General features: G+C 36.9%; 2 protein-coding genes across 2 annotated transcripts; one reads left to right on the top strand and one right to left on the bottom strand.

Moving 5' to 3' along the window:
• Nucleotides 1-504: 504 nt before the first annotated feature.
• LOC121317423 (transcription factor Sox-7-like) lies at nt 505-7,191 on the top strand. Its single transcript, XM_041253342.1, has 3 exons — nt 505-643; nt 823-1,068; nt 5,424-7,191. The coding sequence occupies exons 2-3, from the start codon at nt 837-839 to the stop codon at nt 6,290-6,292; spliced, it is 1,101 nt and encodes a 366-aa protein (XP_041109276.1). The 5' UTR covers nt 505-643; nt 823-836; the 3' UTR covers nt 6,293-7,191.
• A 771-nt stretch (nt 7,192-7,962) lies between these two features.
• c6h8orf74 (chromosome 6 C8orf74 homolog) lies at nt 7,963-23,054 on the bottom strand. The gene is made up of 4 exons (XM_041253869.1): nt 23,007-23,054; nt 21,846-22,038; nt 19,893-20,296; nt 7,963-10,268 (listed from the first exon to the last, which is right to left on the bottom strand). Exons 1-4 carry the CDS (start codon nt 23,052-23,054, stop codon nt 10,026-10,028), a joined length of 888 nt encoding a protein of 295 aa, XP_041109803.1. The 3' UTR covers nt 7,963-10,025.
• Between the last annotated feature and the right edge of the window lie 436 nt (nt 23,055-23,490).

Below are 23,490 nucleotides of genomic sequence, written 5' to 3'. Positions count from 1 at the left end.
ATATATTTTAAATATATCCAAAAACATATCATACATTGTATAAAATAAAAATGTAGACCACAATTTAATATTTGACCTAATAGACACTCTATGCGAACTACATCTAAAATGCATGCTATAGTTCATATAATTAATTGTTAATATATTACTGACATTAAATAATAAGTGGCAGATGACTAGCGCAATATTTCTAGCCTACAACGCAAAGTCTTTTTATTGATATTGTTTTATAAATGAACGATTATACCGGCCAAATACACATTTATATACAACGAATAAATTTAAAAATGTATAAAATAAAATGTTATAATTAAGGAAAAGTACCTTGTCGTTTTTTTTTCTAATATAGGTTTAAAATCGCAAATTAATTTCTTGACTAATAACAGGTTTGTTCAGGGCGCTTATGTTTATTTTTTCTTGGCTCAGGTTGAGTTGCGAACTATAGGAGGAGCTGTAAGCCCTGAGGGGTTACTGGAAAAAAACTGCACCATAAATAGAGGCTCCTTAAAACCAGAGGAAGGCGTGAATCAGTCTTTAAGGAGCGCACAACTGCACACAAATACAGAATCTGCTGAAGAAACATCTTCGTATCACCTGCAAAGCACTGCGCATAAGACAGGCGAATACGGGATTGTCTGATAAAGTAAGAGGCAAGAAAGAAGACAACACAATATTTTCAAAAAAGAAGGAATTTAAAATTAACTCGTTTTTTTCAGTATTAAAAAGTAACCAGTGAAAAACAAAAGTAAAACAAATATAATCACATTCCTTAAAGTCCCGGAAAGAATAAAGTAAAAATCAAAACTTTGATTTACTTCACAGCGGAGCGCGCACAGATGGCTGCTCTGATTAGTGTCTACTCGTCGTGGCCGGAGAGTTTCGAACGCTCGCCCGGAGAAGAGGACCTCTCAGATGGACTCACCTCTCAGAGATCCCCGGGGGACAAGGGTTCAGAGCCCCGCATCAGGAGACCCATGAACGCATTCATGGTTTGGGCTAAAGATGAAAGGAAAAGACTGGCAGTCCAGAATCCAGACCTTCATAATGCTGAACTCAGCAAAATGTTGGGTAAGGTTATCACGTATATAATACTGCGATCATGCCATTTTAAGAAAGAGTCTTAAATAAGGCTACAAGGAAAGCCTGCTTTTATTCAAAAAAATTAGTTACGTTTGTGTAGGCACTAAATTGCCTAAAATCTTATGTACAAATTTCATTGAATTTTGGTAGTTTGGTTACAAAAAAGAAAATAGTTTTGAGAACTATTGCACCTTCCCGAACTGCATCATCCTAAGTATAGTTGGTAGTTTAAATCAATGATGTAAATGATTAGAGAAAATAGTTTAACTAAATTATTTAGATGTGTTACATTGGCCTATTTTAAAGAATACCAAAGACGGGGGTAAAACAAGTGTCAGAACAAATGTAGAAAATGTATGAGTAAATCTGTTCACTACGAAAAGTTATCTGTTTGACGTTGTACTATTTTGCCACATGCTGCATAAAAGGCTAATTTGGTGTAGTGGTGTTCATTTTGATAGGGAATTGTCCTCCGAAGTAAGGTACATGCTATATTGACGTGATTGTCGAGACTGATTATTGACAGCTTCTCTGTGAATGAGTTGTGTGGGCACAAGACCTATACGTTTGAAAACATAATCTTAAGAACATGACATGCGTTTTACGCGTTATACGGGCTATCTTAGTCGCATCGTTAAACTGTTAAAGGCAGCTCAAAACTAACTAACACTTTTTCACAGCACCTGTTAATCTGTTTAGCTATACCTGCAAAAAAAAAAAAAAAATAGGATTTGTTCGTTTTTATTGTGGCTTTGCGAAATGCATGGCTGTTGATGGACACCCACAAGCTGATAGCCAAACAAAGGAATGCCTATATTATTATTATTATTATTATTATTATTATTATTATTATTATTATTATTGATAAGAAGTGTGATTTATTTTTGGTATAGCTACATATTCCTCATTTTGGTATCTGATTTTTCACGAAAGAAAATATCATGTGAAAATGTGACGTTTTAAAAATGCCAGTTGTATATCTATCGGTTTAACCTACAAAATGGTTAAAATTACACAGATCACAACAATAGGCGGCAAAAAGTGGCAAAACAATAATTTGTTTTTCTTGTTTTGAAAGTAAACTGAATAAAGGGCACAATCTGATATGTTTTAACTAAATGTATTGATTCATGTGATAATGAAAAGTGTATATTTATATATAGTTTAAGTATTAGTATGGTCTATACCTCTCCTGACATGCAGAACTAATGTGTTTTATTTTTTAATTGTATCAGTTTAATATAGGACACATTTAAAATTGCATAAAAATAAGAAATTCTTATTAAATACTTGACACGTTTGTGATGGTAGTTTTAAACCTAAAGGATATTATACAATTTGTGTAAAGTTTGCTAGAACAATAACTACATCAATTCTGATTTGCTGGGTCTTTCTGTAGGCCTATTCAATCTCCTTGTTTTACACATGCTACAAAACGCCCCGGTTAAGAAAACTGAACTAATACAGTAAGTACATTGTGGGTTGCTTTTACAAAGACTATGCAATCTCACTAAACATTAAGTAATGGGGGAATACACATTTCAAACCTTATTATTATAGGACATCATTTTAAAAATAATTTAACAAGGGTGGAACTAACATCAAACAAATAAATAAATAAATAAAAACACCACCCGCTATAGGTTAGGGAACTTGCCTGATCCAAAATTGATCACAGATACCCCTAAATACACTTACCGTAATTCTTCTACTTTACATGATTGGAATCCTATTGTTATTTTAAAGCCTATAATTCGTACACGTACAGAACTACATAAACAAAATATGAGATGCTGTCTATCTGACCTCAATTTCACCTGTCCTTTTATACTTTTGTCCATCTGTCCGTGTATACTTTCCTTTATAAACAAGTTTTTGTTTAGTTTCGTCTAAGAAACACAGAGATATAAGCAGAGCATCTAGTTGTGTCAATCAGGGGTTGAAGAGTTTGGCAATCCAAACTAAACATTTTCTAAATAAACGTCTGGTTATGAACACTTGATTCTGATAATAATCCTAAAAACAATATAACTTTGACCGCCGTTACACAGCTGGGAAACAATGATAGTAAACGGGTAGTGCGTTTGTAAACACAGCCGTTTTGTCCAGACCATTAGGAATGTGTTTTTATATACAACACCCATAGACTTTTACTTGGCAGTAATGATAACTGCCCATGTAGTTTACTTGTTGCGTTTCCATTATTCTCAACAGCCCCAATCGTCGTGTCTTTGGCTGATCAACAAAGGAAAAAGTTGATTAATTATCAAAAGGAGGAAAAGTGAGGTCTAAAAAGATGATATATAATCTCGAGGAAACTCACTAATGACCCTGCTTGGTATTTGATGCCGTACCCGTGTAGTGTTATTTTCAGGCAAGATCCAAAAAAGCAATTTGCTCGCTCATGCCTAAACAATGCCTAAACAACTTCCGCTAAGAAAGCAGGAAATTGTACATTCAAATCTGGTACGTTGAGCTGTTTTCGGTCTTTTACATATTTTTAAATTCAATGTATCATATTTTTAAATTCGATGTATCATATTGTCCAGTCTTTTACATCATGTTAATGTAATTGATCATATTTTTCCACCATTAAGAAAATAGTACTTGAGTGGACTCACCATTTTGCATTGTTCTTCATGTATTTTCTTTTTAGAGAAGTTGATAGTTTGCTTCCAGTTTAAGTTTGCAAAAAATAATGTATAATTAAAGGTAAATGCACCCCTTTGACAATAGGAAAACACCCATCAGATCACAACTGATTGCACCTCTACCAAAATTGGACAGCGTATTACTTTCTGACATTACACAGATCAAGCTTTGGTACGCGTACCACATTGTGAAAATGTACCAATTTCTAACACTACACTAGTAATTGCTATTTGCCATGTGCAGTGGTAAAGACATAGCAAATACAGGTAAATCATTAAAAATGTGTAACATACAGACAAGTATGGTAAAGCAAAAACATACATGAGTACTAGAAAGTATAGTGAGCCACAAAATGCCTGAGGGCGAGTTGAAACCCAAGACTTGATCAGTATGAAAGTTTTAGGCAGTTAGGCTTAAGAAGATGTGCATATCATTTGGCATTGCTATGAACTCAAACCTGTTAAGTTGGAATGAACAACTGTGTTACTAAACCTTGTTTTTGTTTTGTTTTTTTTTGGGAGCGATAACCGCCTTCTTTCTCATTAATGTTGCTAGGTAACTACCCTTAGAAACAACTGTTGATAAAGTGTAAGCCTCCCCGTAATTATGACAGCTGGGGCAGTTCTAGCAAGAAGCCCAGGGACATTCCATTAGCTGCTGCAGGAAGCGTCCTTCTGTCATTAAAGTTTTGTTAGATAATAAGGGTAAAGTGTATTCATTGACAGAAGGAAGTGGATACTTACAGTACATGAATGTTAGATATTTTTAAGAATCTGATACTTTCAGTGGAAGTTTTGCCAATCTGCCTGTTAATCAGGATCCAGCAGGCAGACAGCTTGCCCCATTTTAGGGCTAATTGAAACTAAATCAGCGTCTTCCTCTTCTTAGTGCCAACTGCCCTCAATACAAATGATGATTCAGTTCAGTTTTAGTAAAAGCTTGAGATTTTTATTCAGACATGCAATCCTGTCCTACAGGAACTGATCGCCTACAATGTAATGAACTTGAATGAAATTTCATTTTGTTTAAACACAAATCTAAAAACAACAGTCATTGTGTGATAACTAAATGATACACAGGTATGTGTTGGCAAAGACAGACAAACCTTGGGAAACTGTATGCAAGCCACACACAATACTATTTGCACAATTTAATTTTTTTTTTTTTATTTTATTTTTTTTTTTACTGCGCATGTGTTTTCCCAGCATAAAAGGTTAATGCAAACTGTTTACGAAACAAAAAATGTAAGAATAAGAGTTTAGTTTTAATTTTTAATTTTCCCTGGTCCACACATCACAGTAAGTTCAGAGGTGACCCTGACAAAGAGTCCACTGAATATTAAGAAACATATTTTTATAAGACCAGTGCTAAAAAGGATCTGTGAAACCATTTGTTAGTTTACACATTTTGTCACACTTGTAATCCCAGTATCTTATCTGTAGCCCTGCCTGACTGGTGTGGTTTTATATGAATAGGTTTGTCTGCAATAAAATAAATAAATAAATAAATAAATAAATCTGGCTAATGTATTTAACATATGTTTTAATTCTTGGGAGGAAAATTAATGTTAGTGCATAACAAACATAAATAATACCTAAACAATATTCTTTTTAAGCTTACATCAGGGTAAATCAGACTTAATTGTGTATTTACTGCCAGACAGCTGACCATCTTCTTTGTTTTGCTTTCAGGAAAGTCTTGGAAAGCCCTGACCCCTTCCCAAAAGAGACCATACGTGGAGGAAGCTGAAAGGCTGAGGGTACAGCACATGCAGGACTACCCCAATTACAAGTACAGACCACGGAGGAAGAAGCAACTGAAGCGTATCTGCAAGCGAGTCGACCCCAGCTTCCTGCTTAACAACCTTTCTCCGGATCAGAACTCCATCCCGGACAACCGTAGACCAGGCGTGGACAAGGAGGAGGAAAATGGCTACTCCTCCAGTCCAGGTCTCCCCACCATCAGAAGTTTTAGGGCGCCTCCAAGCTCTAACGGCAGCTTCGATACTTACCCATATGGGCTGCCCACCCCACCTGAAATGTCACCGTTGGACCACATAGACCATGACCCATCCTTCTACTCCTCCTCTTGCCCTGAAGAAGCTCATCCCTATGTGAATGGGAATACCTACCTTCCTGAATACATCCACAGCTCCATCCAGTGTGGTGGCCATCTGGGTCAAATGCCCATGTCTCAAGCAGGGTCGACCATGGCCTCTGCTTCCAGCTGTCAACCGCCGCTCTCTTACTACAGCCCACCTTATAACTCCATGCACCACCACATCCAAAGCCATCTGGGCCAACTGTCCCCACCTCCTGATCACCAAAATCTGGAGACCTTGGATCAGATCAGCCAAGCAGATCTATTAGGAGAGGTGGACAGGAATGAGTTTGACCAGTATTTAAACTCAACAGGCCACCCAGATCACAATGGGATGACCATCACTGGACACATCCAGGTCACTCCAACAGCTTGTACCAACAGTTCTTCAGAAACCAGTCTCATCTCCGTGCTGGCTGATGCTACAGCAGCTTATTACAACAACTACGGTATCTCGTAAACCATACAAGTACTACTAAGACACAAACATTTCGATCCATCTAAACAGCTCAGTATTTCTGCCACAGGCAGAGAAAGAGTGGTATAAGACACCTACAGTAGTGAATGGACATCTCAGGGCTGCACGGACAAAACACAATAAAATGAATCATTTCTTTTATATTTGTGTTGGTAATAAGCTCTCCTCTGTACTAAACAAGTTTATGGAACTGGTTTGTGTTGACTGTCATTGTTGCCTGTATAGAAGCTGTTAAACCTATTTAATGTGTTTACATAATTGCATTTTGATTGTCTTGAATTTACTTTTGTTGCTGTTGTTGTTGTTGTTGTTGTTGTTGTTGTTGTTGTCCTTGCAGTTTGGGCTTATGTCTGTATTACGTGAATGACTTCCTCTCTTTGTAAATCTTCCTGCTCAATGTAAGAAAATGTCCATGCTGCATTCATTTTGGTGTAATATGAAGAAAACATGTTTTATTGTTATGGTAGCCTTTTGTTCCTGGGCTTCTAAATATTTACTCTTTAAAAAAAATGTAAAATAAAGATTGTTATTTAGGTTTGAGAAATGGATTTAATTTAAATAAAAATATAAACTTTTATACACACACAACTGCCCAGTCGTTAATCTTTTTATAGTTTATATACAAACCCAGGTTCTGCATTTGCAACTAATTTAATTTCACACATATCCATGGGTACAGTGCAATGTCTTACAGCCTACTTCACCAGCATTAGTGCTGCCCTAAATAGGCTTCTTGAGCAAGGTTAACGAGATCTGGGCTGAGCAAAAAATACATAATTCATGTCATCTGCTGTTTATTACAGTCAATTCTGTTTACCTCTTCGCAGACATTGAAGCAGATGCCCTTATCCAGGACGATTTATAGTTTGTTACAAAATATCTCCTTACAAAATGTCACATTATAAAATATTACAGTACAGAGTATCACATTGCAGAATATCACATTACAGATAAGAGCAGTTATAAAGGCAAATAAGATTAAATTCAAATATGAGTAAGATAAAGAATACACTAAATAATTACATATAAAGGTGAGTTTGACTGAGAGCAATTATTTGCATATAAGAGTAAAGTCCAGTAAGAGCACCTTGTAAGTACAATAAATGGGTGAGAATGATTTCAAATAAGAGCAATTACAAAAAACAAAAAAAATAAAGTGAATCAGGGTTAGTGTTAAGGTTACAGAACAGGTGTGTCTTGAGGAGGCACCAGAAGTTGGTCAGGGACTGAGCAGCCCTGATATGCGTGGGTAGGTCGTTCCACCACTGTGGGGCAAAGGGAGGAGAAGGAGTGGGTTCTGGAAGTGGGGGAGCAGAGAGGGGGTACAGCTAATCTGCAGGTGGTGGAGGAGGTGAGAGGGGGTGGAGATAGGAGGGAGCAGAAAGGTCAAAACAGCCATAGCCAAGTACAATAGTTTTGAATTCAATGCGAGCAGTGATAGGGAGACAGGGAGTGCAGAGAGCAGAGCAGCGAGAAACGAGGAAGGGAAAAGACAAGGCGAGCAGCAGAGTTTTAGATGAACTGGAGCGGACAGATAGCAGAGGCAGGGAGGCCGGCCAGTAGGGAGTAGCAATAGTCAAGGCGGGACAGTAACAACTACAAAGTGGTACGTAATTCAATATGTTACCGTAACACTACTCAGCATATTTCATTCAACTTTATAAAGCAAAATTAGTTAATTCTACAGGATGATGCAAAACCTTTGGCCATAGCTGTAGACAGGAGTATTAATCTCACTAACTTGTTCTCGGTACGTTTTTATCTGCTGTGGCAGAAGCGTAATAACTTGAGTCTGAACTTCTCCCTATTGACACACCCTCTGTCATAGTAACTAGTCACTTTTTGTTAATCTTTTCCCCAAGCCCAGCTAAAAAATTGGAAGGTAGATCATTAGTTGTACACATGTGCTCAACAGAAGATGGTTTCATCTTATTCTTCCAAAATGGTCCTTCAAGACAAAATTATTTTTATTTATTCTTTTGGCCATAGCTGTAGGTATGTGAAGGGCTGAAAAACAGACAAGTAGAATAACAAGCTATAAATGTTGCCACCAGACACATGGAGATTTAAAGGAAGAAGAAAGTGGAAAGTCACTGGTTGAATTTGAAGCAAATATTTGAATCTGAGGCTAACATCAGCCCAGTATTTTACAACTGTAATGCATAAAATATTTCTTTGTAATTCATTGTCTTCATTGTATGGAAATAAATAAATTGTGCACGTGTAACAAGGTGAAGGCTGTCTGGGTACTAACTGCCAACCATGCACTCCCTAAGCGACACATTTTCACAATCACATGAATTATGCATACCAATCACTTACCTAGCAGTATAGCCCAAACCAAAGACAACAACTGTTTTCTATTGATATTGGTTCCTGTTACTACCCACACAATATGACTGAAAAGCTTTGCAAAACAGGTTTTGGGTGTCCACCAGCTCAATCGCTGAACTGGCATTCAAGCTGAGGATTTCAGAGCTCTTAGTCATAATGTCTTGCACCTGAATTAGAAACACTGATTGGGCCTCAGCCATTCTCTAGTCCATTCTATTACAGACCAACACTGTAGTTAACCTGTTTTTTTTTCTTTGTTTGTTTTAGCAAATCCAAAACCATTAGGCCAATCTAGCTGCTACAGCCATGTGTAATCTTAGGAGAAAAACCTGTCAGTTAACTGCTTTACACTTTTTTTTTTTTTTTTTTTTTTTTTGATAAAAAAGGAATTCTGGTGCTCTGACAAATCCTGGTGTCTGGCTAGTTTTCCTGCATGTTTTGGGAATGGTTGAGTCGTGTTCCTTGTGGAGGATGTGCCCAGAGTGCAGTGTTTCCTGCCTGATAAGACCAACTACTCTGTCAGGATGTTTGGGTTCTACTCACCATTTAAAAAGTCAGGGCTAAGGAAAGGAACTCGCTGTTCATTATGAGAGGAAAAATAGCTTCACTGATTAACATCTCACAGGCCTGCTCTCTCTGACTGGGGGCATCGTTCACATTCTTACTTTATATGTTGATTTTCTGTCTGTTAGAAATAAGAATTTAAATATTGAATAATGAAAAAAGTAAGCATGTAAGTGTCTAGATTCCCTGTAATTCATATGAGGAATGTTCATGCAATACTGTAGTTTTTCCATGAATGAGGAAATTAACAGAGTGAAATTAAACGCAGCACTCCATGTACACTTCTATAAAACTGATTAATGAATCACATTTTATTACTGATAAATTAGTCTGAATTTTTCTGTATGCTGCATGATCGGTACTTATGACTAGGCTTGCACCTTTTCAATGTTTTTCAGGTGCTTACAAAATACAGTAATAAATCACTCATTATTTAGAGTAACATATTCATTTGTTTTATTTATTTTTGTGTTGACTCAGGTTCATTATTGAAACCTGTTAATTTGTGCAACGGGTTGCAGGGGCTTTGCTATTTAATGTGATAATTTTCAATTTATTCTATACGTCTAACCAGCATCTCATCAAATGAAGCCAGGCAGAGATATTCAAGCTAATGAAAATCCCAGGAAATGAAACAGGTGTTAATCATACTTGACTATTCCACAGACTTCCCTCACACACCGTTATGTAAGCTTACATGCTAAAAAGTTAAGAATAATATCATGACTAAATAAACTAAAGGAAAAGGGAACAGGAACACTAAAAGAGAGGGTTGAAACAAATACAGAATCATATTATTTTTTCTTAGCATTTCTCACTATCTTTTCTTTCCTTTGGGTGCACGTGCAAAGGAGGTTTTGGAAGAGGAGCCAGCGGTTGTCTCTGTTTTGGTTGAGGCAGGGCTGTTTGTTAGGGTAGGGGAGGTGTTTGGACATGGTAAAGTCTTCTGTTGCAGTTTTAGTTCCAGGATCTCCAGGGACAATTGTACTTCCTTGAGGAGAATTTCCTCCAAGACCTCTACCTGAGACCTCACTGCATCTTGCACCACTTTTTCCAGGACCTGGTAACAAAACACACTCAAAATATTAAAAACAAAAACTGGCTGTCAGAATCCAGAACACATCCTAAAGGCTAGCTATATCAATCAAAGGGTATGTAGAGTGGTCAAAGTTAGTGAATGGCTTTTACTTTTTAAATGTTAAATGTGTTACCCTTACTTCTGTTGGAATACACTTTGTTTAAGTTAATATGTTGTGAGTAGGGTGTCTCACTGTTATAAGATGTCATCCTAACTCTGTAACCAAGCATTGAGGGACATGGACAATTCAACAGCATATATCTGCCTGCTACAGTTTTCCTGTTGTACCAGATACAGTGGTGTATAGGAACACCTCCTAAGAGAACACTTCGGCGTAGGGAACTACCTTGTGGTGAAACAGAATGCTCTGCCTAAATGAACAGGATCTTTGCTTAAAAGAACACCTTTTTGGCACCAACAGCAATTTGTTGTTAACCGATTCAAAGTTTTAGTTTTATAACCTGATAACTCATCATCTTCTTCAAACTCAAATTCAAATGGTTTAGTCAATCTTTTCAAAACTGACTTATCATCACAATAGTAAACTAGAGCTGTTGTTGCACTTTTGAAAGTGTGTAGGGGTGCTGTCTTGATAATCATTATGTTGAAATTAATTCATGTATTCATAGTTACTGTTAGAGACGCTGCTGCATTTTTACTGTAAGTAGGGGTGTTTTTTTAAATTTAGTTTGTCACTTAGTTTATTATTATAGGTTATTAACGTACACTTGCCTATCACGTTTCGCTTACTTATTCTGTTCATTTCATATGTTGATGTACGTGTGTTATGACATAAGTAATAAATACATTTGTATTTACTGATTCATATTGTGATTGTCTTGGCATATTGTGTCCGGTGGTCAACACTGTCTCAGAGAACACTTTGCTTGCTTTGCGAGGGGTGAGCTCTTACTATGCTTATACCACATAAAGCACTGCCACATTAAACAACTAGAAACACTGCTTCCAGAACAATGGTGAAATAAAACAGCAGCACCAGAAACAAAGACTAGCACAAATTGGAAGCAGAAGAATGGACCAGATTCTGAGTAGGGATTCTTGCCACATGGCACAAGATACCCGCAGATGCAAACAGAACTATAGCTTGAGGGACCACAAATGAAGCCTATGGTCAAGAACAAATTTTTCAGAACACAGCAGGTTCATAGTGGTCACCTGTTTTGGGGAGATAAGACGAATATTCAGTGGAAAAATAAAGCTGGGTAAATAGTTTGTCAGTTTTGTTGTGAGGGCTAGATTTTGGTCTCAGTTACTTATTTACAGTATTAATTTATTGAAAACAATTGGAAAAAAATGTTTGATTTTGTTTTTATTTTTTTAGAACAAAACATCAAAGAATATATATGTGTGTGTGTGTATATATATATATATATATATATATATATATATATATATATATATATATTATATATATGGTTATATTTATATGGATCAAAATTGTAAACATGTCAAACCTACCACACCACGAGTAATACAGTTTTAGTGATGAGCTTTTACTAATACAGGGAGGTAGGGTGTGTGACAGTACATGATTATGTCCCATCCAAACAAAAGAGTAATGTCATGAATTAAAAATAACGTATTTTTTTTCAATTTAAAGTAAGTGTTGAATGATTGCCTTGGCAAAAACATGCATATACAGGTTAATATATTAGTCTCTATTCACAGAGCTTTACCTCATTTAAAACATGTTTTTTCTAAAGTCTATTTTTATAAATAAAATAGTTTAATATAACTGTTTTAGAGTGTAGCTGGCTTATTTTAAGAAAGGCAAGAACAAATTAAAACTTAATTTTATTCATAAAATTATAATTATAAAAACAAAAAAACAAAACAAAACATAAATAACAGAAACTTTGTGAATACAGCCTAAAATCTATTACATCTCAATTATAAACTTAGACGGCAAATGGAAACATTGGCAGACTTAAAGTTTTCATTTAGAATTTGAATTATTCTAATCTACTTCAGTTTATACTTCATGTTCAGTATGGGGCCATAAACAGTTTGATATTAGTGAAATTCCTCTAGACTGTTATTTGCTTCTTCAACAACAGCCTAGAACAATTTAATGGATATTAAACTTAATTTTATTCCTAAAAACAGACTTCAATTAAACATTATATAAATAACTCATGCGTTACAGTTTTAATAATAGAGCCCATGATTTTAGTTATTATTGTCATGGAAATTCTGCAGAAGAAACAGAGAGAATTGCCCTGTGTTTGTTCCTTACTACAGTCTCCCAAGAGTGGTGTAAGAAGGATCCTGTTAAGAAGGATGTTTCTATTGTATTTCCTAATTGCAATATGTTTTTGTAATTTCCTTCTCTAATGCTGTTTTCCATCTCCCCTAGATGCACCTTTGAACATAGTGTAACTATTTTGTAACAGCAGTAATAGTATCTTAATATTGTCACACAAAACTAACCCTTACCCTTTACTACTGTGTTTTTATTCCTTTATTCCTGTGTTGTTATTGGCCAGTTAATATGAAATTGACCTTGTGATCAGATTAATTCGCAGAGCCAAACCATTTTCCAGAAGAACATGTGCTGTGTTCTGGTTTGTAGGTTTGCAAGGACTAACTTCCTGTCTGTTTTTACAAATTTCCTTGTGCCTTTACATCAACTACAAAGGCACAAGGAAATGAGTCAAGATATCCTGCAAGCTTAACTTTTCATGCAGTGCATCATCACAACAGGTGGAAAAGGGGACATTGTAAATTGTAGGCATAAACTCAGCAAGGTATGAAATAGGAAACTTCTATTGAGCTTACTGGTTGTTGTTTTTTTTTTTTTGTTTGTTTTTTGCAATAATTTTTTGGTGTCAATTTGAACAGTCCCACTCCTAAAATAAATTGATGACAATGCACTGTAATGTATTTGCAAATCCCACTCCTAATTATTTCAAATAGTTTCTTATCTAGGCATCACTTCTGTAATTGCAAAAATAAAAACTGTGGAGATTATCTGTAAAATTGAAAGGGAAATGCCTCATTCAATGATCCTGTCATTGCCTTTCTCCTGGGGATATCACCCCCAAATTTCAATGCCCAAATATCAGGCATTGCATTTTAACTCTGTCATGAAGATGGGCAAAAACAGATTGACTTTGACAGGGTTGAGATAAAAACAAATCCCACTGCTACAACAGTGCTATCTTGTTCACAACATAACAATCTGGCATCTTTTTTTAAAAAAATAGCAAAAAGGAGAAAAGCCAAGCTAAATGCAAGATGTGTAATAACAAAGACAGAATAGCTGATATCAAATTTTCCATTCCACTTAATTCCTAAATTTTAGAAATGCCTGTGGTTTAAATTAAATACAAGTTTATCACACTGCCATAGCAATACCTATGTCTATGGCAGCAACACAATTTGATTTAACCCATTATCCTGTGCTGTTTATAGATAGAAGATGGGAGATTGTTAGGAGTGTTGACAAAGCAGACTTTTTTTTTTTGCTTCCACTTTTATAATACAGTGTTATATGTCAATTTTATAATCCTGACCATTTTTACAAAAGTAGTCTTATAGTTAAGGCCAGTTAACAGCCACTTTCCTAGCTCCAGTTGTTCAGCACTAGGCTGGCTCCAGAGCTGATGCAGATCCCCTGCTCCAGCTCCAGGCTGGCTCCAGCAACCCCTGCTCCAGCTCCAGGCTGGCTCCAGCAGCCCCTGCTCTAGCTACAGGCTGGCTCCAGCAGCCCCTGCTCAAGTTCCAGGCTGGCTCCAACAGCCCCTGCTCCAGCTCTGGAGCCGCTCCAGTGCAGCTCCACACTGGTGCTCCAGCTCCAACTGCTTTTAGCTGCTCCGCTCTGGCTCCAATAATGTATGTTCTTGTCTATCATAGTAACATTATATTTAATTTTTCTTTGAATTATGCAATCAGGTCAAATGTGTTCTTTAGAGACAAGAATGTGAAATCTGGTTTTAAGACACATTTCTATGAATCTAGACTGTATTCCCCTTGACTACCAAGCTGATTCTCTCTTTTTGACTTTTTCATGACAGCAGTAGAACAGACAACAGAACAGAACAGACCAGATTTTTTTTTTTAATTAAACAGCTAGGTACGAACTTAAAATTAAATATAATTGATTGCTTACATATGTTTATATAATATGCCTAATAATTCTAAGAGAGTTGTAACATTGAGATCTGTAGACTTTATTTATGGTACATTTTCTCAATGTTGGTGTAATAGCAATATACAACACAGTTAACTGCACAGTAAAATACATTTCAATAAGGAAAAAATATATGTAATACTTGAGAGGTGGGGACTATAAAATAATAATATATATATATATATATATATATATATATATATATATATATATATATATATATATTATATATATATATTATCAAAGGAGAAAAAATCAGTCAGAAATGACCCAGTTGATAGAAATGAGAAATACGCATCACAACCTGCTTTGCCCTGCACAGATTTACCACCTTGCCAACCATTTCTAAATTGACAACAGGAAAAATAGCACTGTGTGGTATTCCTATATATGTAAAGAACAGGAGATCAACTATCTATTTAATTCTGTCTGTCAATAAAACAAGTCCAGATTAGGCTGCACACACACACTAGCTCCCACACAGTGATCTCTACATGTGAAGTTCCAATGGCAAGGATTATTAAAACACATTAAAAAACATATGAAACATGATAACTGCCTTGATTTTGTACGAATCTTCACCAAGCTTTTATCTAACCTCTCTATGTGCTTGCACTGGGTTTTATAAAAGGTAATAGCTGCAGATACTGGAATACATGATTCTAGTTGATAATTTTGGACTCCTTATATCAACAGAAATACTATGTACATTAAAGTACTTCTGAATTTACATTTAGGTATTTTATATACTTATTTATTTTGTTTATTCAAATGTTTGAACTGAATAATTAAGGAAAGATATATTTTTTTAATGTGATGAAAAGCAGGAAATAGTGGAGCTGAGAGTATACGGTAAAAAGTGGTACGCACCGCACTGCGCTTATTCGCTCATGCCTAAACAATGCCTAAGCAACTTCTGCTAAGAAAGCAGGTAAGTGCCCATTTAAACCTGGCACATTATGCTGTTCGTGGTCTTTTAAATCCTTTTTAACTGAATTTATCATATTTTTCCACCATTAAGAAAACAGTATACAAATATGTATCATATGAAATGCATTGTGTTTTGTACATTTGTTTACTTGTGCAACTTTGCGGTGGACTTCTCATTTTGTCTGGCTTGTTGTGATTTTTTTTTTCTTTTTTAGAGAAAAAAGATGTATTCTGGTATCTGTTTATCATACAATACACATGTTCTAGACAGATTACAAAGAAGACAGGGTTGTTATTTGTTGAGCTCTGGTGTTCCATTTCATTATGATTCATGTTGATTTTATTTGCGCTCTATTGTAATGTAGCTCTCATTCTGTTATGTTTATTGACTGCATTCTAGAAAAACACTAAGTAGTAGGTAGGTCTGTAGCTAGATTAGATAGATAGACATATATTGTTTGATAAGTTGTTTGATTTCAAATCTCGGTTATTCATTATATTTCATTTATAATTCAATTGTTTTGTCCTGTAGTTCCGTACTATGTTGTTTAATATTATTTGAACATATATTAAAATAATGACAGCGTGATGACATACCAAAGCTTGACCCTTGTAATGTCAGAAAATGATGTGTTGTCACATTCAAAGTCGTACGTTGTCAGATTTTGGTACAGGTGCAATCAATAGTGATCTGATGGGTGTTTTCCTATTGTCAAACAGAGGTACATTTACCATTAATTATACATTATTTTTTGCAAACTTAAACTGGAAACCCTGGTTCCCTGAAAGAGAAGACGACCAAAAACATACTTATGGGATAATACTGAGCTCTTTATATCAGAGCAGCCGATAGGCCCCTTCCTGGGGTGACAGCCTCGGCACCGTCTACCAAGGGATCAAAACAGTCAGCCCACGGAAGCTATTCCTCTTTTTACATCGAACCCATGAGGGTGACCGATGTGACCTCGCAAGGTTTGTTGGTCATCTTCTCTTTTAGTGAACCAGGGTTACGGTAAGTAACCTAACGTTCCCTTTCAATTCAAAGACAACCAACAACATACTTATGAGAAATTATACCAGAGCAGTCGCGAGGGAGCATAGGCGGCGCTTTCGTTTGGGGAGGCTAGTATTCCACACTTTTCCCCCTGCATTTCTTGAACCCAATGATGTACAGTAAGATACAAACACACGCACACACATGCACACACACACACACACACACACACACACACACACACACACACACATATATATATATATTTTTTTTTAATTAAGACATGGATTATTATTTTTTCTATTACTCTGTTACCAGCGAGTCTGAACACTAAGTTTCATTCATTGTGTTGAGAAATATTTGGACTGACAGACACAAATAAAAGCTGTAAACCGGATTCATTCTCCTGCATCTTTTTGAGAACTTGTATAACTTATAGCACAAAACAGACCTCGAAACCACTCAGGAGTGCAACATATATGCATATTGTAAGGTACCAGGGAGGGGGTTAAAATCCTTCCCTGCTAAAAACCTTATGAGAATGCACATTTGGGTATTATGGGGTTTAATTGTGTAATTGTTTAATTGTTTAGTAATCCCCTGCACCTGATCGTAGTTGTAAATTAGAGCCAGGTGCAGGGTATTTAAGAGAGGCAGCCAGTCTGTTCCAGGCTGCTGTGTGTAGGAAGGCAGAAGGTGTGGTCTGCTTCCAAGCAGTCAAGGTAATGTGCTGTGTTAAACCTTGTGAGTTGTGTTTGGGTTACAGGTAAACAGCTTAGCTGTCCTGGTTGAGTTAGGTTCCAGACTGTATAGTTAGTGATCCAAGAAGGAGCTAGGTGTTTGTTTGTTTTGTTTAATTTATTTGATTGGTGTTTATTAAAAGTGCGCATCAGCACTTAAATCAATTCCATTTCTGTGTCCTGGGTCTACTTTGAAAGGGGCAACGAACGTGAAAAGTGAAAGGATCGTTTACAATATATATGTGACATTGTTTTGTTTTTTTTCCCCCCAACATAAGGTGGCCAAATAAATGAAGTTTAACATAGCACTAGCTTGTACTTTAAAACATGTTATGCCCATTTAAGCAAATTAGAGAAACAAGCTGCACTGTTTTATAAAACCTTTAAATCCGTTAACCTGTTATGCAGTCCAACAGTACCTACACCAATTTCAAACACCATTTCCATCACTTCACACCAATTTAAATAAATTATTAATACTGACTATTAAGCTTCTAAAAACGCACTTACTATTGTACTTATAACCAAGGGGCATTCAACATGTTTCGTAAGGTATATTTGCAAAAAAAATAAATAAATAATTGCACTCTTACCGTAAACTTTTGAATATCTATACGGGGCTCAGATCGGCAGGAATAATGGACATTAAACCAGCCAAGCGTTGTCTCCTCGAATAACATTGAAATGCAACTAAATCCTGTAGCCTTATTTAATTGTGTACCTGAAAACTGTCTGTGCCAAGCAAAACCATTAATTTTCATCACGTCAGAACCGCATAACCCAAGGCTAGTGGCTCAAGCGTGCAACCTCAAGGACCCTCGTGCCTAATGAAGGCAAGGAAGGATATTAAGGTGATAGAACCTAGAGAAAGTATGCTGCATAGCCCAGTTAGCTGCTGTAGATACTGGACAGCGAGACCCCTTCTAAAGAGGGCACAAGATGTGGCCAACCTTCTGGTAGAATGCACAGCTACCCTCCAAGATGGGGACAAGCCGTCACTATCATATGCAGTTGAGACTGTGCCCACAATCCAGTGCCACAGTCACTGCTTTGAGAGGGGCTCTCCTGGGTCCGTATACTGTGACAGACAAAGAGCTGGTCAGAATGACGCAGAGCTCTTGTCCTATCTACGTAACACCTCAATGCCCATACCAGGCAGAGGAAGTTCAATCTCCTATCCTCTGCCAAAGAAAACGGAGGTGGATGGAAAGACTCCAGTTCCACAGACTGATTCATGTGGAAGGTTGTGATCACCTTAGGCAGGAAAGCAGGGTTTGTATGTAGTGCCACCCTGCTGCCATCTTCCCAATGACAGCTCCTGTAGTTCACTGACCCGCTTTGCAGAGGTGACAGCCAACAGGAAGGCTGCCTTCATAGACACTTCAACTCTATGGCGTGTATGGGCTCAAACGGGGCCTTTGTGAGAGCCTCCAGTACAATATCAAGGCTCCATTCAGGGGAACGACCCTCCTTGGAGGGCGTAATCACTGAGCACCCTTGAGAAACCTGGTTGCCAAGAAATGCTCACCTGGAGATACTGAATCAAAGGGGCCATGGCACACAGAAATGGCCACCAAGTACACCTTAGGTGTAGAAGGTGACCTACCGGAATCGAGCAGTTCTTGCAGAAACTGCAAGATAATTGCCATAGCGCAAGAGACTGGGTCAAGACCCTTATTCAGACACCAGTTCTAAAAATATCTCAATTTGTAGGCATATAATGACCTAGTGGAGCCTGCCCTAGCATTCTGCAACATACCCACTACTGCATCAGATAGCCCTAAGGCTGACTAGCGATCCCGGTCAGGGGCCAGACCTATAATTGGAACCTGCCCAGTTCCGGATGCCAAAGATTGCCTTTCGTCTGACTGAGGAGATCCAGGCGAAGCGGGATCTCCCAGTGCTGGCCTTGTAAGAGCTGGTATGTTGTTGGTCGTCCATAAGTATGTTGTTGGTTGTCTTCGAATTGAAAGGGAACTAACTGAAGCGCTTCATCTTCCATTTCTGATCAAATACCTCTAGGGTCACGTGGAACTTTAGTGTCGCTGTGTGTTTATAGTGCGCCGATGGATGATGGCAGTGTGTTGATAAGGCGATAATTGAGCGACAGCCGGCTGTCACTGGGTTTTTAGTGATGGAGTGTAAACCGGCCTTTAGTCAATCACAATTAAATTAACCTAGTGCTGTTTATTAGTACAGAACTATAAGAGTGAATAAATAATTGCAATTGCAATTTTATTATTGTACTTTTTTTGGGGTAAGCAGATTTGCTTTCTCTGCTCTCTGCTCTCTGCTGACTATGGTGAATTTAAAGAGCAGCAAAGGTAGCCCCGGGGAGTTCTGGCTACAGTCATGACCTTTTTAGATCTCTGCTTATGTTACCACTAGACTTTGTAAACAGTAGCATCTGTTTCATTTATAATTAACAAAGAAATACCTGCCTGTAGTAAGTGATTATGTGAATGTGCAGGAAAATTGTCAAATAACAGCACTGCACTAGACTGTTTTCTCAAATAGCTGTTTTTCTTGTAATGACACCCTTGTCAGTGCACTGCACTCTATAATATTTTCCAGAATCTGTGGGATCTCCAGAGAGAGAGAAGTGATTTTTCCATGACATGGCACCCTAAACACAGTCTAAGATTGAGGAACAAGTGTACTTATAAATAAACCTATAAATATACATATATAAAAAGAAAGTGACTGAACTATATGCAATTATTGTTGGTAGATATATGTTGCAGGTACAATTAAGTCAAAGCATATTGTGTACACTTTGTGACATTTACCTGTCTTTGCAGAGTGCCTGTGTCTTGAACCGCGAAGTCTTTGTAAAGCATGTCTAGTCTCCGCTCTGTCTCATGGTAAGCAGTTTCCTTGAGCAGCAGCATGCTGATCCGTTTCTGGTTCTCATCACCTGTCAGCGTTGCCATCCTCTGCTGGTACTGCCACACCTGACTATCTGTACCCTCACTCAGCGGCAGGGGATTTGGCGGGGTGTGGACCTGCAGCTCGATCACTGTGCAGTCTACCTCTCTCTCTCCACGCACCACAAACTGGTACAGCCCATGGTGTCTGATAAAGGTGTCCATGAGGAAATCTAGGAAGGCCAGATGGTGATTCTGGGCCAGTTGGGTTTCACATTTTGAGAGTTTATTCCTGAGCAGCTCTACAGATTTGGTAACACTAAGATCTAAATAAAAGATCAAATAACATTGGTTTATACAGTATTTTATCGACAGAGTGCTTTTAATTAATGGGTCCACACAACTGTATACCAATAATAAATAAAATAAAAAACAGGCTTAGTATTTAATAAAAATCTTTATATAGCACCTTTCATAGTGGACCACCATCACAAAGCTCTTTACAAGATACAAGACTAGGGTGTGCGAACTATGCATCAGATGCAGAATCACTTATAAGAACATTGCACCTAAAAGGCAGAGCACAAGGAAGTTAAGTGATTTGCCTGGGGTCACACAATGATCAGTGGCTGAGCTGAGATTTGAACTGGGTACTTTCTGGTTACAAGCCTGTATCTTTAACCACTGGACCACACAGCCTCCTTGTATGGTAGTTAATATGGTAGTTAAATTAAACCCCCACTAGATGATGTAATAAAGTATTTGATTTGAGGTACTGTACAGGTGTGTATATATTTACACTGTACAGGTGTGTACATATATATTTATACTGTACAGGTGTGTACATATATAGTACACCACAGCAGGCGCATCACACAGGGTGAGACAATCCATACACAGGTGGAGGGTGGGCATGAACCCACGACCTTTTGCACTAAAGCATAGTGCCAATACCACTGTACAAAAGAGCCAGCTCCTTTGCAATAAGCATATATCGGGCTCATGTCTCTGTGTGATTACATCACCTACTAGCTCTTGCTGCCTTCCTCCATGCACGGTACACTATATATATATAAATTTTGACAGTTTCTGTTGTCTATTGATTGGTTAATCATTCGATCGGTTTAATTAATCACATCTGTTTTCCAGTATTAACACAACACAAATGTTTCATAATGCCAGCTAATGTTTAATATACATGTATTTACTTCTATGTCATTTGACAGTTTGCAAATATTTGCTTACGTGTAATTGGAAGTTAGCCAAAGTGAGTCATTTAAAATATTAACTTTGTTTTAATTTTTGTTTTTGGTATAACACAGTTTCAGACGAACAAAGGTAACTTAATGAGTGCTATTTTACTTAAGTTAGCTGAAGAGAAATGTCATTTATTGAGTGTCATTTTATTTTAGTTAGCTTAAGAAAAAGTAGGATATAGCTGTTATTTTTCTGAAAGAAATACAGTAATCTGTCGTGTATCCACAGGTCACATATCCACCCTAACTTTATCCACCATGATCCAGCTCATCAGCAACGTCACCAGAGTTGCGAAGTCCGCTTATAGTAAACCGGAGTCAGATATGTAAAGAATAATAATAAACTTACTAGCGACTATGGTGATATGATATGTACTACCATGAAAGTAAAGCACCAATTAACAAATGCTGCAAGATGCAGTCTTTTTTTCTCCATTGTAAAATATTGTGGATACCTTCCAGCTGCCCTTTTGCCAAGGTCTTTTGGAGTACCCTCCGCCATTATTCTAATTGTTGCTTTCGTAATTCAAAGTAAATTGGCTTAAAATATGATGCTAAATACCTATTAGGCATGGAAACAGTATGTGACCCACATCAGGTTGTCATACAATATAAATACCTTTACAGTCATTAAAAATGTCTTGCGATATCTTGATAACCAGTGCCACAGCATGCCACGGGAACCCCTTCTTCACAGCAAACACAAGACTCTCATAGACAAAGTCAAGAAGAATGCTTGGTCTCAAATCACGTTCTTCGTCAAACTTTTTCCATTTTAATAATTCCCTTAAACGCTGACGACCGTCTTCTCTCTGTATTGACGAATGCAAAAGACGTCAGGGTTTAAAAAGTGATCTGAAATACAGAGCTACTGTTATCTTTGTGGACATTTTCATTTCTGGGAGATTTATTGTCAAAAAAAAAAAAAAAAAAAAAATCAGACAAAAAAATAAATATGGTTTTCGGAGGTTCACCAATTTCTCAATTATGGACCACTGGAGTTTGTTTCTGTATGAATTAGGCCTACATATGATTTTTCAATGCAAAATATACTATATTAGGTAAATCTGTTTTCTGAGTTTAGTAAATAACGCTGGATGGAACACTGTTTTTTTTTTCCTGTTTGAATATGTTTGAATATTGTTTAAAAATTAAACTGTTACATATGTGTTATTTTAAAACAGGCAATATACTTTTAATAGTCATTTATAAATTGTGTTATACCAGGAATGAATTTCAAGCAGCTTTTGTTTGAATGATGGAATGCTTGCTCCAGCACTAGTAAATATTGATTTTTGTTAGGATAATATTTTTGTTTAATTAAACTGTTAATACCTGTCAAGCATGACATGTAGTATGGTATCTTTTTAAACATCAATAACTTCACTGCACAGTAAGCAACAGGCGAGATAACACAGTCAACATAAATGCATTGTACACATTCAGATAGTGCTATCGTGTTTGTTAACATTACACTTACTGCAATTGTAAGTAAATTATTCTTTGCTACATTTACTGAATGCCTGCCGTAACTGCCGAGGACAGTACAGTAGTTAGTCATACCAGGTATTTATATCATTGGATGGCGTTACAATTTAGTTACAGTATATTGATTCGAACACTATTTCGTTAAATGTACAACGAGCATAACCTTAGTTATTCTTAAAAACAAAACAAAACCAAAAAAAAAACGTTTACATACAACCAAATACTTCATGACCCCACAATGTTTTGAAAACATTTAATTTAAAAATAATAATACAAACTTGTCCAATTTTACCTGCAAATTAGCTATCTCTTGCACTGCACCTGTTGTTAAGGAAGCCATGGTTGACGGTGTTGTTTCTAGGGGCGTGTCCTCTGAGGGCACACGTGGTTTTCAAATCAGTGTGACGTGTGACGCATGATGTTTTATCATGAGATACGCTCGGAAAGTTTTTGCGTCACTTCCTAAGCAACGGACTTGACAACCGTGAGGCTGTTTCTAAACGAACCAAAAATATGGCCTCGTCAGCAATGCAGTTCTCTTTAGCGATTAATTAAATTAATAAAACGTGATGAATAGTCAATAAATTCCTGTCAGATCATGTTTTTTTTTTGTTTGTTTGGTAGTTTGCAGTCTAGCATGAGTGTAAGTAAATGTCAAGTAGACAGTCTACGGTTGTGAATCGTAGTGTTACGCATTTTCGTTTTAAATAACATTTAAATTTCATTTTAAGCACAGGTCAATGGATACGGCGATTTAAATCGGCATTCGTTTAGAA

The sequence above is a fragment of the Polyodon spathula genome, chromosome 6 (assembly GCF_017654505.1).
Source record: "Polyodon spathula isolate WHYD16114869_AA chromosome 6, ASM1765450v1, whole genome shotgun sequence".
Taxonomy (NCBI): domain Eukaryota; kingdom Metazoa; phylum Chordata; class Actinopteri; order Acipenseriformes; family Polyodontidae; genus Polyodon; species Polyodon spathula.
Note: the sequence above shows the minus strand (reverse complement) of the source record. Positions and strands in the feature narration are given on the sequence as shown.

Coding starts and splice junctions, on each gene's coding strand:
- c6h8orf74 (XM_041253869.1), bottom strand. CDS start 23,054: ATGGCTTCCTTAACAACAGGTGCAGTGCAAGAGATAGCTAATTTGCAG. Junction 22,039..23,006: donor AAGAGATAGCTAATTTGCAG/GTAAAATTGGAC, acceptor TCGTCAATACAG/AGAGAAGACGGTCGTCAGCG. Junction 10,269..19,892: donor CAGGCACTCTGCAAAGACAG/GTAAATGTCACA, acceptor TTTTGTTACCAG/GTCCTGGAAAAAGTGGTGCA.
- LOC121317423 (XM_041253342.1), top strand. CDS start 837: ATGGCTGCTCTGATTAGTGTCTACTCGTCGTGGCCGGAGAGTTTCGAA. Junction 1,069..5,423: donor TGAACTCAGCAAAATGTTGG/GTAAGGTTATCA, acceptor TTTTGCTTTCAG/GAAAGTCTTGGAAAGCCCTG.